The 18482-nt window shown below is 44.4% G+C and overlaps 1 protein-coding gene across 2 annotated transcripts in view; it reads right to left on the bottom strand.

The window, feature by feature from the left end:
- Nucleotides 1-18482, bottom strand: part of LOC121569468 (rap guanine nucleotide exchange factor-like 1) — a 34661-nt gene that overhangs the window by 3669 nt on the left and 12510 nt on the right. Inside the window, exons 2-14 of one of the 2 annotated variants that reach the window (XM_041880446.2) lie at nucleotides 15792-15870; nucleotides 12692-12842; nucleotides 11953-12050; nucleotides 11307-11422; nucleotides 10855-11022; nucleotides 10364-10461; nucleotides 10014-10136; nucleotides 9685-9863; nucleotides 9391-9481; nucleotides 9048-9098; nucleotides 8734-8821; nucleotides 3588-3652; nucleotides 3369-3423 (exon numbers count right to left, since the gene is read on the bottom strand). In XM_041880446.2, the coding sequence (XP_041736380.2) occupies nucleotides 3369-3423; nucleotides 3588-3652; nucleotides 8734-8821; nucleotides 9048-9098; nucleotides 9391-9481; nucleotides 9685-9863; nucleotides 10014-10136; nucleotides 10364-10461; nucleotides 10855-11022; nucleotides 11307-11422; nucleotides 11953-12050; nucleotides 12692-12842; nucleotides 15792-15870 (1362 nt within the window). The remainder of the gene's footprint in view (nucleotides 1-3368; nucleotides 3424-3587; nucleotides 3653-8733; nucleotides 8822-9047; nucleotides 9099-9390; nucleotides 9482-9684; nucleotides 9864-10013; nucleotides 10137-10363; nucleotides 10462-10854; nucleotides 11023-11306; nucleotides 11423-11952; nucleotides 12051-12691; nucleotides 12843-15791; nucleotides 15871-18482) is intronic. The other variant, XM_041880447.2, reaches the window with a different exon arrangement.

Raw genomic sequence — 18482 nt, 5'->3', positions numbered from 1 at the left:
TGAACTTAAAGTAATGATGGACTGTCGTTTCTCTTTGCTTATTTGAGCTGTTCTTGCCATAATATAGACTTGGTATTTTACCAAATAGGACTACCTCATGAAGCTGGTTGAGAGAATGCCAAGAGTGTGCAAAGCTGTCATCAAGACAAAGGGTGGCTATTTGAAGAATCTCACATAAAATATATTTAGATTAGTTTAACACTTTTTTGGTTACTACATAATTCCATATGTGTTATTTCATAGTTTTGATGTCTTCAATATTATTCCACAATGTAAAAAAATAGTAAAAATTAAGAACTCTTCAATGAGTAGGTGTGTCCAAACTTTTGACTGGTTGTGTATATTATTATTATTTATTTATTGGGGGACATAAAAGTCTGTAAAAACATCAGGAAATCAGCTCCAAGTGATTTTAATTAAAAAAATTAATGCACATGTATTCCCACTCATAATAGAGAAAGCACGTGATCGTTTTCAAATGTAGGCAAAGTTTGAAATGATTATGTTTTGGTCATTGCGGTCAATTTGCAGTCTACAGCCCCCCCTACCTTGTCACATCACAACTAATTGGCTCAAACGCATGAAGGAAAGAAATTACACAAATTAACTTTTAAGAAGGCACATGAAATGCATTCCAGGGGACTACCTCATGAAGCTGGTTGAGAGAATGCCAAGAGTGTGCAAAGCTGTCATCAAGACAAAGGGTAGCTATTTGAAGAATCTCACATAAAATATATTTAGATTAGTTTAACACTTTTTTGGTTACTACATAATTCCATATGTGTTATTTCATAGTTTTGATGTCTTCAATATTATTCCACAATGTAAAAAAATAGTAAAAATTAAGAACTCTTCAATGAGTAGGTGTGTCCAAACTTTTGACTGGTTGTGTATATTATTATTATTTATTTATTGGGGGACATAAAAGTCTGTAAAAACATCAGGAAATCAGCTCCAAGTGATTTTAATTTAAAAAATTAATGCACATGTATTCCCACTCATAATAGAGAAGCACGTGATCGTTTTCAAATGTAGGCAAAGTTTGAAATGATTATGTTTTGGTCATTGCGGTCAATTTGCAGTCTACATATTATTTGTAATTATGTTCCGGCCCCCGACCATTCGCTCAAGAAAAAAAAAGGCCCGCGGTTGAATCTAGTTGATGATCCCTGCGCTAGATGGCAGTGTAACACCCAGAGGCTGCTGTGGCGTGCAATGTCCTAATCTCACCACCTGGCGGCAGCAGACACCCCACTATTTCCACTTGACCTAACTAGAGGATCGCAGCAGCATCCGCTCACGACGAGCCCACACAATGCAGCAGGCAAAGAAACTGGTTTGATTCAGTTCTAACCAACAGCAAAACACTCCTTTTATCAGAGAGGCTATCAATAGCCACAAATTGTCCTTTCCCATTCAGGGCGCAGCAAATCCTCCCTGGATGCGTCGTCATCCTCCTCTGTGCCACCATCACCACCCCAACAGCAATCTATAGGATTAGATGGCCATTTACTCCTAAACCCAGAGGGACATTTTGAAGCGATTCCCTTTGGGGGGTTTTCAATGGGTTTGTGAACGTGGTTTATGCCCAACTGTAGCCTATACCTGTTGGAGAACACAGGGTTAAATGTCTCCCTGTGTGCTCTAGCTCGCTAAGCAGAAGTAACCTATACTTAATGGAATTAAATGACCATTGGCAAAGTCACTCAGGTGGACAGAGAGAGATAGAGAGAGGGAGGGAGGAAAAGAGATGGGGAGAAGGAGAGATTATGAAAAAGAGAGGGATAGAGTTGAGGGGGTAATTCAAAAGAGAGACCCCCGTGGTCATCCAACGAGGCACTTTGTGATACATTCCATACAGTCCATTAGGGTACAGTGGTAATCTCAGACAATGTACCGCCATAACTAAGCCCTCTAGGATTTACGCATCTAAGCACAGATTCATCATAGCACTGTGTACAATATAATACAGCTCTAAAAAGGGTTTCAGTACTTCCTGTAACAGGTCTGAGTATCCTGAATGAAGGCTATGGAATATTTCAGGGTGAAAAATAAACCCAATTTTGAGAAACCCAGTGAAAATAAACCCTATTTTGCTGCTTTCAGGTAGAAGCTATTCAACTTCAGGTTCTACACACCACAGTTCCGTCAAGTCTTGTTTGTGTCCTTTACATCACAAAAGAGCTTAAGCCTTGGAAGCCAGGTGAATGAACTTGTCATCTAATAGACAGAAGTTGTGTAACTAGATCTAAAGTGAAATACAACAAAAAAACATTAACCCTGGCTTAGGCAACATTATGCAATGTTTAAGGTCATGGTATGATGGATGCCGTGAGGCTTGGCTCTGGTCTCATGTTTCTAGTTTTAATGTCATGTACACAAGTACAGTGAAATGCCTTTATTGTAAGCTTCAAACCCAACAATGCTTTAATCAATGTCAATGTAGCACTAAAATAACATAAGCTACAGCACCATGTTATTTTAGCGGTGTTTAACATTGTGTGGTGTTTGTCATTAGCCAGTGCACTGTGTCAGTAGTGTTATCATGAGGAATATTCAGATATATTAAATATCTAGATTAGCTGATTAGTATCTTTCTGCATATAATATGCTTGTACAAGTGAAGAATCTTCAGCCGGTATAAACCTCTATATGTTGTATTGTATGTAGGTATGACAAGTTGCTGATGTGCTGTGAGGGTGGTGATGGACAATGTTCTACTGGGTTATTGAGCGTCTTTGCGTAGTGTCTTATGTCAGTCATCTCTTGTGTGTGTTGATTGCGTAACAGCGTTAGCTGGATTTGCTTTACTCAAACTAATGAGTGTAAGGCACGGATTGTGAAACATCTCTGAGTAGTGCACTAGCACGATACAAATGAATTACACCGACTCTTGGGGATGCTGGCTCTAAAAATAGTGGACCAGGCTGTGAGATATGTTATGTAACAATGATAGTGACATTCTTGAGTGTTTAGCATGTCATGCTATGTAATAATGATATTTAACATGCTAGGTTGTGTGATAACCATATCACCGGGTTTTGAGCTGTACTCTGTGTGCTGATATAATGTTATTGGGTGTTTATGAACACTAGGCTATGTAATGAATGATAATGTTAAAGTGTTTACCTCAACGTAATGGAGTGGTTAGCACGCAAGGCGGTTTGTCAGACAGTAATATCATTATGTGTTGAGCATGCCTGTATGTGTGTGTGTGTGTGTAGTGGTAGTGAATGGCAGTTGTGTGATTGAACGGCCCAGAGGGCTATGCTGTTCTAAACAGACGGCAGGGTGGAGCTCTGCTCCTTCAAGACTATTCTTCACAGACAGGTGTGCCTGTGGAGGGGGGTGTGGCCATGAATGCTTACCTAGTTGAGAGCTCCTGTACCGCCTGATGCTCCTCACCATCTCTGCAACTTTATGCTGGAAGAGAGAGGAGACACGTGTCCTTAGTACATGTGTAGTAAGACAGTACTCAGGCAATTCAGGGGTGGTAACTGGTTGACCAGGGAATCGCGCTGATTGTGCCGAATAGAAAATACTTGTATTTCTTTGGCTATTCTGTCAATGGCTGAAAGTATACTCACCATCTTCTCAAAATTGACCAGCTCCCCATGAAACGACTTGCAGCTCTCGTGGAGGAAGGTCAGGTCTGAGAGAGAGAAGAAAGAGAGGGAGAGAAAGAGAACAAGAGAGACAGGGATAGAGAGAGAGATAAAGAAAGGTAAACACACAGTGAAGGCAGGGAACAGTTATGTAATGGCTCGTCGACACTCGCCCCAGTGGCTGCCCTCGTCTACCGGTGCTTTAGCCCACAGACGGAGAAAAGGTAGGACCGAGAGAGAGAGAAGGCGAGAGAGACAAACCAAAGAGTTACAATCCGTGATCCCTCAATAGGAACTGGAATTTGCGGGTGCTGGGTGAAGGGGGGGCATGTTTAAATCGAGACGCTACCCCCAGTCAGGAGGAATGTTCTGAATGCTGCCGATGGCGCTCGACCTGGGGAGGGAGGGTGTATGGTGGAGGGAGGGAGGAGGTGAAGCGATACGCTAATGTAACCTTTTTCACCTCTGGACTAAGATGCTGTGAGCGGAGCTTGATGTGCTGTACACTGGACAGCAGGCACACCTTCTCTTCCAAACCGACACACATATTTAAACACACACAGCAGATGCACTTTGCTAACCAACTCTCTATCACACACACATGCATGCAATCTCGTACGCACGCACACACACACAGCAAGCATATGCATCTTCCTCCCTCACTCCCCCACCACCACCCACACACAGAAATAAGTCAGATGCACCTTCCTCTTCAACACACACACACGCCTGCTTGAACAGTTAGTTATTTAACCACGGAGACAGACGGCCAAAGGCTATCGTTCTGAACCAGGGAGCCTGGTACCAGGAAGCTCTCACTGAGCTGTCAGGTCACACACAGTAATACACTCCTGCTATAACATAACATCCATAACATTTTGAAAATGCTTCACCTTGCCACCCAGGTCAGAGTGAAATATGACAGAGAAGGATATGAGGTTGTACTAGCATTTCTCAGAATTTCTCCCCTATTTGGAAGCTAGGTGAATTGCAACAGCAATAGGCTGCATTCCAAACAAATCTCCCCCTTAGCCCATTGAGCTTGAGTCTTTTACTTTTGGTGTTGGTCTACCAGCTTCAAACAGCTGTAAAAACTATATTTTTGTTATTGAAAATATATTTCACAGCGATTTAGATGGTACAATGATTCCCTATAGTATTCAGTGCTTGTTTTCCCAAACTGAAATTGAGCGAACAGTGTAGAATATTAGTAACCAGGACATGACGGAGTGATTTCTACATGACCTGGTTTCCACTAGATAACACAGCCAAAAAGTCTAAATCAGCTTTCCCATTTTGACAACAGATGCCGCTCCTGCAGGAGAAATCAATAGACGAATATCACAGCCAATCACAACGCTGGCGGGTATGTTATACTGTGAAACACAATCATTCCACTATTACTGCAGATATATTATGGACATTTTCTGATGCAGAAATGTAAAAAAAATCCTATGTGTTGCACCATTAAGAAACATTCAGCAATACATATAGCAATGATTATGCAGTATGGTTGTTATTAACCTGCTAGCCAGCAGTTATGTGTCCTATCCATAGAGAATGATAGAGTACTCTAGTGCCCAAAAGCCTGTTTTAGCATGGGCAGCGCCATTGAGGACTTTCACCCTTTTGTAGTCAACTAGGTGGGACTTCCTTTGGGTTACTGTACCTTGTCCATAGACTGCTTACACAGGGTAAGGAAACCAATGTGTTATTTCATACTTTGGGTGAACTATCCCTTTAAGGTAGGATCACATAATTCTATCCATGTCATCAGTAGGGATGAGCCAATTAATTATACTAGTGTGCAAACATTCCATAACTGCAGGTGGCAGTAAATCGCCAACCTTGGCTATATATATCTGTTCAAACAACACCAGGTGGCAGTATAGACCCTTTCAGTTTGTTTACCAACTCATAGAAGTAGTACAAGAAGAAAATTGACTACTACAAAATGGAGATGGCCTCAATGGCGGTGCCCGTGCGCTCACAGACGCTATAATGGGACAGATACAAAGATGAGTCCTCTATCATTCTCTATGGTCCTATTATGAAAAAGTGGAAGCATCTAGCTTTGAAAGGAGTCAACCTGGTAGCCATTGGAGTTGGTTTTTACAGTATGTACATTGTCTTGTATGTTTGTCTTGTTTAAGTTTATGGTCGTCTGTAGCTCAGTTGGTAGAGCATAGTAACTGCAACACCAGGATAATGGATTTGATTCCCGGGACCACCTAAACGTAAATAAGTTACGCACACATGACTGTAAGTTGCTTTGGATAAAAGCCTCTGCTAAACGGCATATATTATTATTTTACATTAACATTTTAGTCATTTAGCAGACGCTCTTATCCAAAGCGACTTACAGTAATGAGTGGATACTGTAAAAAATGTTGGTCCCCCGTGGGAATCTAACCCACATCCCTGGCACCATGCTCTATCAACTGAGCCACATTATTATATTACAGTACCCCAAACCATTCTGTGATTCTATTTGACCATTGGGGATAACAACTGCATAAAATACTACAATGTTAGATTGAATTTATCTTAGAGTCAGAGTCAGGTATACACAGCTTTCAGATATAAAACATTCCACACATGTTTTTGGTGTCTAAGTGACATTGACAAGAGATATGACAAAGGGAAGCTTTTACACCCAAGGGGGAGGAGAAATGGACAGAGAGAGTACGAAAGAGAGAGAGAGCGAGAGAGTGAGACAAGCACACACAAGTGTAACATACCACACAGCAAGTACATTTCACACACAGTATTATGGTGTAGAATAATGTATACACTACCGTAATAAAAATATAAAAAAAACATCAAATTGACCAGAAATACAGTGTATTTACATTTAAGTAATTTAGCAGACGCTCTTATCCAGAGCGACTTACAGTTAGCGAGTAAATACATTTATTTTTTCATACTGGCCCCCCCGTGGGAAACGAACCCACAACCCTGGCGTTGCAAACGCCATGCTCTACCAACTGAGCTACATCCCTGCCGGCCATTCCCTCCCCTACTATAATGTATTTGTCCTCTTGCTCAGTTGTGCACCGGGGCCTCCCACTCCTCTTTCTATTCTGGTTAGACCCAGTTTGCGCTGTTCTGTGAAGGGAGTAGTACCCAGCGTTGTACGAGATCTTCAGTGTCTTGGCAATTTCTCACATGGAATAGCCTTCATTTCTCAGAACAAGAATAGACTGACGAGTTTCAGAAGAAAGTTATTTGTTTCTGGCCATTTTGATCCTATAATCGAACCCACAATTGCTGATGCTCCAGATACTCAACTAGTCTCAAGAAGGCCAGTTTTATTGCTTCTTTAAATCAGCACAACAGTTTTCAGCTGTGCTAACATAATTGCAAAAGGGTTTTCTAATGATCAATTAGCCTTTTAAAATCATAAACTTGGATTAGCAAACACAATGTGCCATTGGAACACAGGACTGATGGTTGCTGATAATGGGCTTCTGTATGCCTATGTAGATATTCCATTAAAAATCAGCCGTTTCCAGCTACAATAGCCATTTACATTTTTAGTCATTTAGCAGACGCTCTTATCCAGAGCAACTTACAGTTAGTGAGTGCATACATTTCATACTGGCCCCCCGTGGGAAACGAACCCACAACCCTGGCGTTGCAAGCGCCATGCTCTACCAACTGAGCTACAGGTTAATGTCTACACTGTTTTTCTTATCAATTTGATGTTATTTAAAAAATGGGCAAGGAAATGTCTAAGTGACCCCAAACTTTTGAACGGTAGTGTATATTGTATGTGTAACCAATCTATTATCACAGTGATGAATACAGCTAGCCTATATAATAATGGTAGTGATATTTGGTTGATCCAATTCTTTGTTAATCAAAAGAAATATGAGAATTCCCTTGCCTTGAAATTATTAGATTTGAAAGAGGGAGGAATGGAGTAAAAAAGAAAAACAATAGTTGACACTCAAAGCAGGACACGTGGCGGAGGGAGGGAGGGAGGGAGGTCAGGGTGGAAGGAGGAAGGGGGTAGAGCTCATTATGGAGCTGACCACCTGTGGAGGTGTGTGTTCTCAAAGCAGATAAATGAATGCCACCTGGTTATGTTGATAGACAGGGTCCCATGCTGAGTTAAAAGGGTGTGAGAGTGGGAGAGAAAGGAAATGAAAGCGAGGAGAGAGAAAAATGTATTTTCTTCGATAATGAGGGACTTCTGTTGTTAAATTGGAGCGGTAGGTTATGAAGTGCCTCAATGCCGATGTGTGTGTCTCAAGTGTGTGTTCATGTTGCATGTGTGTATGAATATGCTGATGTCTTTGTCTGTCTGTATATGTAAGTGGATGACTGAATGTACAGCAGTCTTTATTAATTCCTCAAGAGGATGTATAAATATGTTACATGTAGACTCCAGCATCGGCTACATCTAGAATGAAGCGAGTATGATCGTCGCATACTTGTGTTGCCCAGCAGGGAGACAGCATACTGTGCAGTGTGTGTGTGTGTGTCTGCATGATGCCCAGCAGGGAGACTCCACACTGAGCTCTCTGTGTGTGTGCAGGGTTGAGGTAGCCTGAGTACCATTCTCTTCAGCTAACATTCCACTGCCATTCCAAATGATAAGGAGTGGCATGTTAGCTAATGAGACTGGTACCCAGGCTAGGGTTGAGGGGGATGGAGAGAGTAACTATGGGTGTTAATTAGCAAGGCGGGGCTCAAAGGCTGCCTTCTAATCACACTACACAGCATCGTGTTTGTGTGTGTCTGAGAGAGATGTTATGAGCTCACATCTGGACAACATCTGGGGGGTAAAGTGAGTGTGTGTGTTTGAGGGGGGTTGTAGAGGTTTGTGCCCCTGTTTTCAGCACCACACACAAACACAGTGTAGCGTTTCCTCAGCTGTGGTTTGTGTGTGTGTCCATGACCAGAGAGAGGCCTTGAGTAGCGGCCCGGCGTCACTTATTTAGTCTGTAGTTTGAGCCAATGGCAGCCTGTGTGAATGGGGTGTGTGTGTTTTGTATTAGTAAAGATGTATCTTTGTGGCGATGAACATATGCATTTGGGTAGTGTAGAGAGAGAATTAATGTGTTTGTGTGTATTTACTTGCTGTGTGTATAGTGTATGTGTGTGCATGTCTGTGTCTCACCTTTGAGCAGCAGTGGTGTGAAGGGGATGAGAGGGGGTCTGAGGCTGCCCATCAGGTCTCTGTACGACTTGTGGTTCCTGGATGGATCCTGAAAAACAACAACATGTTCACTCACTCACCCCTCACTAAATGTGCCTAATAAATGAACCCATAGCCACATCCTGATTGGGGTAATTTACTTTTTGAGGTCAAAAGACCTCTTTTATAATTCTTGACTGACTGAAATGGAACTGAGCCCAACCCTGATATACAGTAAGCCCATATTATAGGGACCTCCTTAACTGTCCTCTTGGAGACCCCGAACAGCCACTCACCGCAATGCTCTCAAACTGCTGGAACTGCTTCCTGAACTTCCCAGGGAGGCCCTGCCACAAACCACAGACAAATAGTCCCCGGAGTTATAAACAAATCCCTACGCCAGTGTGTTCGCTGACGTGTCAGACTTATGTGCATGTTGACTGCGTGTGCGTGGAGGGGTGTGTACCACAGGAGGTTGGTGGCACCTTAATAGGGGAGGACGGGCTCATGGTAATGGCAGGAGCACAATCAGTGGAATGGTATCAAATACATGCCATTCCATTCGCTCCATTCCAGCCATTATTATGAGCCGTCCTCCCCTTAGCAGCCTCCACTGGTGTGTGTGTGTTTGTGTCTTACCTCCCAGGTGAGGCGAAGGCGGCTGACTGCAGGGTTGTCCAGCCCCAGAACAACAGCTAGGAAGGACAGCAGGTCCTGCTGCTGCTTACACCTGGAGCACACACACACACACGTTAGACAAGACTAGACAATAACACACTTCACCATAAACCACACTGTTAGGGATGACCAAATAATAACACTACTTATTCTAAACTATTACTGTGGCCTAACACACCATTAAACGCATATCATCAATGTAGCACACCTAGTTGTAATACGATTCAATAGGACTGACAGACACCCAGAACTCACAGAGCTGCGATCTTGATGAACTTGCGGAGGAGCTGCACCCTCTTGGGCAGCGACTGGCATTGCAGGATCTCGGTGGCGACCCAATGCTGCACCTCGCTGCATCGCTGCAGTACCAGCTCAAGGTTGAGGGGGCGCCAGCGAGCCTGCTCGCCGTGGAACACATAGCACACAAACTCCACCTGGACATACAAACGAAGAAACGTACAATAAGTCTATAGAATCTAAAATGTAGGTAGACCACACACAGCATAAGTCCTTATCATTGAGAACACTTTTTTTTTGCAATTATTTGGCAGAGGCCCATACTATCAGCTCCACTAATAACTGACCTCGTGCACGCAGCTGAAGAGCTCCCAGTCGAACACCACAAGCTGAGTGGCTACCTCCTCAGCACTCATGTCATGGAGTTTGCTGTCACCAGGCGACCAGTGGATCTCCTCAGGTAAGGGAAGCTAAAGAGAAACAAAAAAATGTAAGGAGTCTTACCAGAGAAGCTTTGGACTAAAGCGCCCTTCATTGTTTCATCTCCTTATCTTCTTTTTTTCTTCTATTTTTTTCTTCTATTGGTAACTTTATGAGAACAATAATGAATCAAATGTAAACAAAGTTGTTTAGTGCAATCCAAAATGGCTCCCAGCCAGGGCTTTTCGTTCCTCTCCATTGTTTAGTGGTGACTCACCAGGCTTTCCAGCTCGGAGGGCTCGCAGGCAAACAGGTGAGTGTTGACTCCCAGGGTGGTGAAGACTGCCTCGTCGCTAGGCCGGAATGCGGCCTTCTCTGAGAACACAACAACATAGATGAGCCCACACATCAGCACATACGCAATGGATTAAGTAGAGATACCAGCAACACATAACAAAAAGCACACAGAGACACACCAGAACATCAAACTGTTTTCATCTCCATCTAGACAAGTCAGTTTGGCAGCTTAGCTCCAAGCAGTGGTGGGTAGTCATTTGTAGATTTAAATCTAAACCTCATTTGTGGATGTAAGCATCGCTGTTCAAACAATCATGTCAAAGCTTGCTTTTTCTGATTGGGTGTTTTAGTTGTTGCTGTGGTTTTTTTCTGCAGATGGAACTCAAATCAAAAGTAGGCATAGCGAGAAGTAATCATAGGTTTAATGTATCCAGTATCGGTGTGTATCTCTGTGTAAGTGTGTGGTCCTACCCCCGGCGGAGGTGACAGCCACCAGCAGCAGGTTGCCAGGTTGGGTTGGCTGGTCTTCGCTGTACAGCAGCTTCTCCCTGACTAGCGCCAGGATCTCCCCCACGCGGCACGACAGACGGCTGCGGATCGTCACGTACGAGTGGTCCGGTGTGTACACCCTGCAAAAGACTGAACACACACAGCCTTTTTAACTTCACCCACATGGCTCTAGTGTGTACAGAATCTGTCCCATATCCTCATATATCTGTTACAATCTGTTGGCCTGCATCTGAAGACCTTAAAGAAAAATACCACTCAAAAACTATCTTTTTGTATTTTGTTCATTAGTCCACTTTTGATACAGTCTCAAAATGTTTTGCAAGTGAGCAATGACGTTTTCAAGATATAGAACTTTTATAATACAGAAAGTGTCACAGTATGATGTGTTTTGCATCACATCCTGTCTTACTCACTCTCATCTGAGCCCCGGAAGGCCTCTCTGGGCTGCAGACAGGCATCGATGCGGCGGAAGTGGCGGAAAAGAGGACGGACCTGCTTCTTCCGAATCTCCTTGTCCTCCTCTGAGCTGCTTAGGAAAACACAGTAGACAGTCTGTCAGCCTATGCATCCTTTCAAGGACATCTAGTTTGTAATTGGGTGTGATGACTTGTGTGCTACGGTGGGATGGATCCAAAGGTCTGTATGTACCGTCGCCTGTAAGTAAGTTGATTGTAATTAATAAGGGCCGTGGTTCTTCCTTACAAGGTCAGGGTAAACTCCTAGTCTTATTTATAGGGGAAGGCACCAAAATAGTTACAGTGCAAGAGAAGCCAGTGTGAGCTAGTAGGCTATAGGAGAAACCAAGGCCATTAAAACAACCTATTACACTAATTAACAGTGATTATTAAAACTTGTGCGATAAAGGCTTTGACTAAACCAAGAGGAGCGACACAGCAACATCCAGCTGCAATGCCTTTCACAGCCCCGGAATACCAGAAAAGCTGTTCCTAGCAGGCTGGTGCTAACAGAAGGGGCTGTGGGCTCGGTGTGTGTGTGTGTGTGTGTGTGTGTACGTGCGTGCTTGCGTGTGTATCTGGCTGGGGTGGATATGTGACTTACGGGCATTGGAGGATCTCGGTCCAGCGCTGAAGCTTTAGCACGTCTTCCACGAGCTCAGGGAACTGACTGAGTTCTTGGACTGCACACAGATATAGCTCCTGAAGCAGAGGAGAGAAATGACTTTCAGAGAGGGAGTGCACTTTGTGCCTCGGTCTGAGTGTGTTCATTTGTGTCTACCAGCACTGCGTGGGCAGTTGCAGTTTGTCACAAGATGTGCTGACAGACTGCATCTACAGTATTCTGAGAGAAAGGAGAGCTCTCCTACAGAGAGATAGGTAGACGACAGTAGAGACAGAACAGAGCAGTGGTAGAGGCCAAGGGGTCTGTGTGAAAGAAACCGACAGAGATGTGTTATTAATGTGAATATAGAAGGAAAGGTGGCCAAAAGCCTCATTTCTCAAGGTGTGTTCAGCGGAGTCAGTTCTGTCGCCATGACAACCTGGGGGCCCTAACAGGCTGCTGCCAGAATCAACACTCCACACACAGCTCCCACCCAGAGAGAACACCACAGCACACTGCCTTGGTGCCAGGCTGCTTGGATGGAATAGCAGGTGTGTGTGTGTGTGCTTGTAATTTGTGTGTTTAACACTGACGAGTAGTTAGATCTCACGCCATTGTCCTTCAGGATGGCGGTTGTGTGTGCCAGTGTGTGGTGTGGTGTTTCTGTGTGTATGTGCGCCCGTATGTGCGCCCGTATGTGCATGTGTGTGTGTTCTGTGTGTGTGTGCTGGACCAGTACCTTGGGGAAGCTGTTGGACCTGTCGCCCTCTTCCTGCAGCAGTTCTCTGTATGTGTCCAGGTAGCGGAAGGCAACACTCAGCACAGCCTGCTTCCTCTCTGCCCCGTCCCAGCTGGGCCAGCCCTCCCCTGCCTTCCCCTCAACACCAAATCTGAACCCAGAGTCAAGGAGAAACGCCACAGAGACAGAGAGAGAATATCTACTAATGACTGTCATTAGGATATTGATATTGAAGTTGGAGAGACCATGGAAGATATGGAGGAATCATTTGGAGAAAGCTATTTTCTAGTACTTGTTTACTACACACACATAACAAAATGATTTACGTCATACTACCACAAAGGACACGCTCTTTATAATTCCATCATAGTTGCACAACATCGGTTGCAAATACCTTCACGCACACACCACACTGACAGAAGGCACACATTAAGTTACCACACACACAAACACATGCAGACACTCAAAAACACCCTGTAGAAACTCACAGCTGTAGAGCCATGGTCACCTGACACGCAGATGGAAAAACACAGTATTTCAGTAGTGTTCAGAGAGTCAAACAAGCAACTAGTAATTACAGCTTAGCCAGAGCAGAGCAGAGAGCTGTGTGGTGAAGGCTCTCACAGACACACCCATCCATCCATCGCCCACACACACACACACTCTCCTCTTCCCTCCAGCTCCCAGCCACAGCACAGCAGGAGGAGAGGGGGAGAGGAGAGCATCTTAGCAAATAGAGCAGTAAAGAGTTTGAAGAGCTCTGCACAGTGCAGCACAGTCTTTCCACCAGAATTAGTGTGATATTGGGATATTTTCATTCTGTGACTTGAGGTATACCATAATGTGTCTATGTTGGACCCACTAAAGAGTAGTCATACGTGCGCACGCATGCACACACGCATGGGAAACCTGACATCCTATTCTAAATATAAAAAGGGACTACCCACCTGACTCCATGGCTAAATTTAAGGGACTATCCCTGACACCCTCCAATATTTAAGACCACAATCCAAGTCCCCCACAGGCCTGTGACCTACAAACTCACACACTGAACAGTATATACCAATGCCTTGGATGACATTCCAGATCTAGTAATTCTATATCTATGATCCCCTGTTCACCTGCTTCTCCCAGCTCCAGCAACAGCAACCTAACCCTAAGGCCAGCTGTATCTTGTTCTCTCTGTTCTGTTCTATTGGGTTGTGTTCTATTGCTGGTGTGGGAGTTTGGCCCCAGCCTCCACAATGGCTTGGAGTCCCTCCAGAGCTCTTCAACATAGCCAGGGTTCTGGGCTTTGATCGCTCAGCCACTACGAGTGTAGTGTAGTGTGTGTGTCTTTTGAGTGTGTGTGAAGGTTGTGTGTGAAACTCTGGGATGAGTTACTCAGGGAGAGTGAAGTAACGGGTGGAATTCTCTGTGTTCCTAATGGAAGGGGAGGTAGCTTTTGTTTTCATTTCCAGAAGGAAGCCAAACGTGTTTCCACAACAAAAGATCTGATTAGGTTGGATTAGGGCCAGCGAGAGACTGAGGGAGAGGTGTGGATGGAGAGACTGAGGGAGAGGTGTGGATGGAGAGACTGAGGAAGAGGTGTGGATGGAGAGACTGAGGGAGCGGAGAAAACTAAAGGGTGGGAGAGAAAGACAGCAGGAGGGAGGAGGAGAGGGTTAAGAGGTACGGTGTAGAACAGGCTGGATCATTGATCATTTGCAAGAACACCCCCCCCCCACACACACACACATTGGGGCGTCCCACTAGGGCCCAGACAAGCTGCATTAAGGGCAGCGAGGCATGTGGACGGTCTTTCCCAGCAGACCTTTGTGTTGCAGTCTCCGTCGAGACGCCCATTGTCGTCTGGAGGGCCGCTCAGGCCTCTAAACACACACAAACAGCCAGGGTCTTCAGTAATGGAATGTAGGTCAGACACACTGAACGGGGGTTCTGGGAGAAAAGGGGGTGTAGTGTCCGTCCACACTAACAAACATAGACACTATCCCTTACACACAGACATGCACCGACAGACTCACAAATGCACACATAATATCTGGTGGAATACATACTGTCTCATCACTAAAGATGAATGTCTTCACTTACAGTACATACACCCTCAAAAAAGCAAGCTATCATAAACGGGGGAAAAGCAAGCCATCATAATGGGGGGAAAAAGGAAGATTCTAAAGCCAGAGATGGGCAGGATAATATCATTGCTCTAAATATGTTAATTGTAGATAAGCAGAAGCCTCATATAATATCTATTGGTCCACTGTAGTGTAATAATATGGAAAACAGAGTTAGCCACTAGGCAGACGTTAAGTAGCAGTGTGGCTCATTGCCAATGAATGCACTACTACTGCGACCCAAATCCCAGCTCTGTGTCGGGGAATGTTGCTCAACTTTACTGAACCCCCTGTGGTGGTGCCAAAACAGAAACACTGTTCCTTGGCTTGGTGCAGACGGGAGCCAGTGGAGTTGTTGTTACTAAGGAGTTTTTGGTTCCTAAGTCTTTGGTCGAGTTCTCCTGCCAAGTTACGAGCAACAGCACTGGATAATCTTACTCAAATTGAGCGTCGGCCTGACTGAGTAGTCTAATATGGCTTTGATACTGTAGAAAATATCAATATTCATAAAGAATATGAATTTTAATCAGCTAATTTGCAAGAGCTTTTAGATCAATTGAACACTGTGTGCATGTTCCATGAAAAACAGCCCTTGCTTTTAACATAGCGGACATCATATGCTAGGCTACTTAACATGTTGCTTCAAAAGACAAAAGAAAGCCCTTTCTAAAGCACAAAAACATGTTGTCCATGTCCAAATAGGTGTCAAGGCTAGTTCAGTGCCATTGTTTATATTAGCCTAGCGAAGTAGGGGCGTTGAACAAAAAAAGCATTATCTTGGCGCTAACGAGCCCTCAGACAGGAAACCAGAAGTGGGCCACCCTCGCCTTGCACGGCGGATGGGAGTGCTCGGACCGAGTCTTCCTGCATCCCAATTCTTCCTGGGGATGTCTGGGAAGGTTGTGCAGGTGTGTGTGTGTGTCTGTGTACACATTGGGGCTCCCAGGCCAGGCTAGGCCAGGAAGGAAAGGGAAGGTAAAGGATACTGCTGGAGTAGGACCTGCTGGAACCTGTCCGATGCCAGGAAGATTGGGTGTGTCAACATGAAGTCATCCAGGAGGGTTTCTGTGGAAACAAGATAGAGAGAGGTGGGGAAGGAGACAGAGGGAGAAAGAAAGGATAGAGAATGGTGGAAAGCAGAAAATAGGCAGGAAAAGAGAGTGAGAAAGGGATTACGAAGAGGGTATATTGGGAGAGGGAGAGGAAGAGAGAGCAGGAGAGAGGGGAGAGAGAGAGAAAATCATGTTAATTATGCATGGCTGTGCTGCTACAGCCGTTGCAGCTGTAGCTCCACTGTACTTGTTTAACCGGTCATGCCCCAAAAGCTCAAATTTGATTATTGTGTCAGAGATAAAAACGGGTGTCTGAAATCTCTTAACGTCACCTTTGTCTGTTGTTAAATCCCTGTCGCAGCACGGGGGCTTCTGCTACTGGGCTAAGATTAATCCTGTCTCAGTGAAACCGCCACCTGGTTCTCTGTGCTCCAATTCAGTCTGCAGTCTATAGCTCTACACGCCAGAGGGGAGGCAATGTGGTGGCCTCTATTTATAAACCCTGACTAGGAGTCACGGACCGGCTGGACCGCGGTTAAATCGCCCCAATCCCACTAAATCAGATGAGATTTCAATGACTCGTGCTGTGTTACTATTATTATTATTATTATTATTTCAAATGACAACAAACGAGGCGGCTGAAATTGGAAAGTGTAGGCCTATTTCCTCTCTGGTTAGGGGAAGTTGTTATTCTGGACAAGCGGTAGACGGAATGTGGAGGGATTGTTCCCGTGACATGTGAATGTGACAGGATATACTTTTCCTAGTTTACTGCTGGTGTTATGGGGATAAGCAGGCTAGTGGATACTTAACCTCACAGGGTCAGACATATGGGGTAAAGAGGGTTGTATTTTACAGACAGGTATTAACACACTGACCATCAACAAGACCCCCCCCACACACACACAAACACACACACTAGGGGTGTGAGGAGGCCTGCAGACGTGTCTGTTCAGGATATGTAAAAAAAAACTATATATATATATAGTTTTTAATGAAAATTAATAGAAGCTGCAAAAAGGGGTGCCCCAAATTCCATTACCCAGAGTGCATCATTACGAGAGCACTCACTAGCCGTGCTAATCAAACTGACCCCATGCTCGATCCCAGACTGAGACAGTCACAAACGGACTGCCTCTGAGGCTGTGTGTGTGTGTGTGTGTGTGTGTGTGGCTGTGCCTGGCAGAATTTGGCACACGTTGGAGAGGAGCTGGGGCAGTGGAATGGAAATACCTGCTTTGAATTCATAAAGCGTAGAATGCATGGAGGTGTTGGCAGTTGCTGTTCGATCACTACTAGATTAAGATCTGTTCAGACCGGTCTCTTCCTCCTAGCTATTCTAACTGAACCCCTCATATTTGAACAGGAAAGAAAGACAAATACTGTGTGACATTGGATATAATGAATAACTACAGAACCAATTGTCTGTATGTGATTCTATTTCTAGGATCTGTGTATCATGCTTGATTGTAATAGAGGCTTCTGATCCACTCACTGCCTAAAGTATCCACTACTATTATGGTAATTATGGTCTTCCAATGAATGTTATATATGTGTCAGTGTTCATGTGCGGTTGAAATTTAAATGTGTGCTTGTGTGGTGTGTGTGTTCGACTGTGCATGCTAGTGTGTGTGTGTGTGTGTTCATTCGTGCTTGTATGCGTGTGCTAATGTGTATGAGTGTCTCTAGTCCACGCATCGTCCACCTCTTTGCATTACTGGTATCCCACAGTTGCCTGCAGTGAGACTGAGCCCAGAGAGAGAGGGAGTGAGAGAGAGAGTGGAAGAGCTGCAATAGATGAGCAGAGGAAGCAAACAGAATGATAAAAGAAAGTATGAAAGTCAGAAAAGACAGGCAAACCAAAGCGGAGAGGAGAGAGAGAGAGCGTACGTGGGTGGCAGAGGAGAATCAAATGGGATGCAAAAGAGAGAGAACCAGAGGAAAGGGAGGAGAGTGCATGAGAAAGAGAGAATAAGGTGAAAGAGAAGTGAGTGAGTGAGGAAGAGAGGTGAGGGGACGTGGGTCTCAATCATCTTCCCTATCATTATTCCCCTGGAGCTCTGTGTGTGACCACAGGGAAATAGCACATCCTTTCCACTCCATACTTGCAAAGGAACAGCAGGGCGCTAAAGAGCTAACTATTTTTTTTTATTTCACCTTTATTTAACCAGGTAAGCCAGTTGAGAACAAGTTCTCATTTACAACTGCGACCTGGCCAAGATAAAGCAAAGCAGTGCGATAAAAACAACAACACAGAGTTACATATGGGGTAAAAAAACAAAGTAAAAAAATACAAAAGAAAATATATATACAGTGTGTGCAAATGTAGCAAGTTATGGAGGTAAGGCAATAAATAGCCTATAGTGCAGTGACTATTAAGTGCAGTATGGCAGATGAGACCATAGAAACAAATAGCATAGAGAGTTCACATTCCTTGTTTGTTTCATGTGTAGCTTACACATTAAAGTCTCATAGTAAGAGGCCAGCATAGATCTGAATGTGAGAGAACTCATCAAGTTTGACTCATCCAATATGGCTGCCTAGCTCTCGGGCAGGTTGCCACTGTGTTTCATTGGTTCATTCATGTTCTAGACGAGGGGGAAGACCCATTGTGACAGGCTCTTG

Source organism: Coregonus clupeaformis, chromosome 35 (assembly GCF_020615455.1).
Source record: "Coregonus clupeaformis isolate EN_2021a chromosome 35, ASM2061545v1, whole genome shotgun sequence".
NCBI classification, from domain to species: domain Eukaryota; kingdom Metazoa; phylum Chordata; class Actinopteri; order Salmoniformes; family Salmonidae; genus Coregonus; species Coregonus clupeaformis.
The sequence above is the reverse complement of the archived record's forward strand: the minus strand, read 5'-3'. Positions and strand labels throughout refer to the sequence as shown.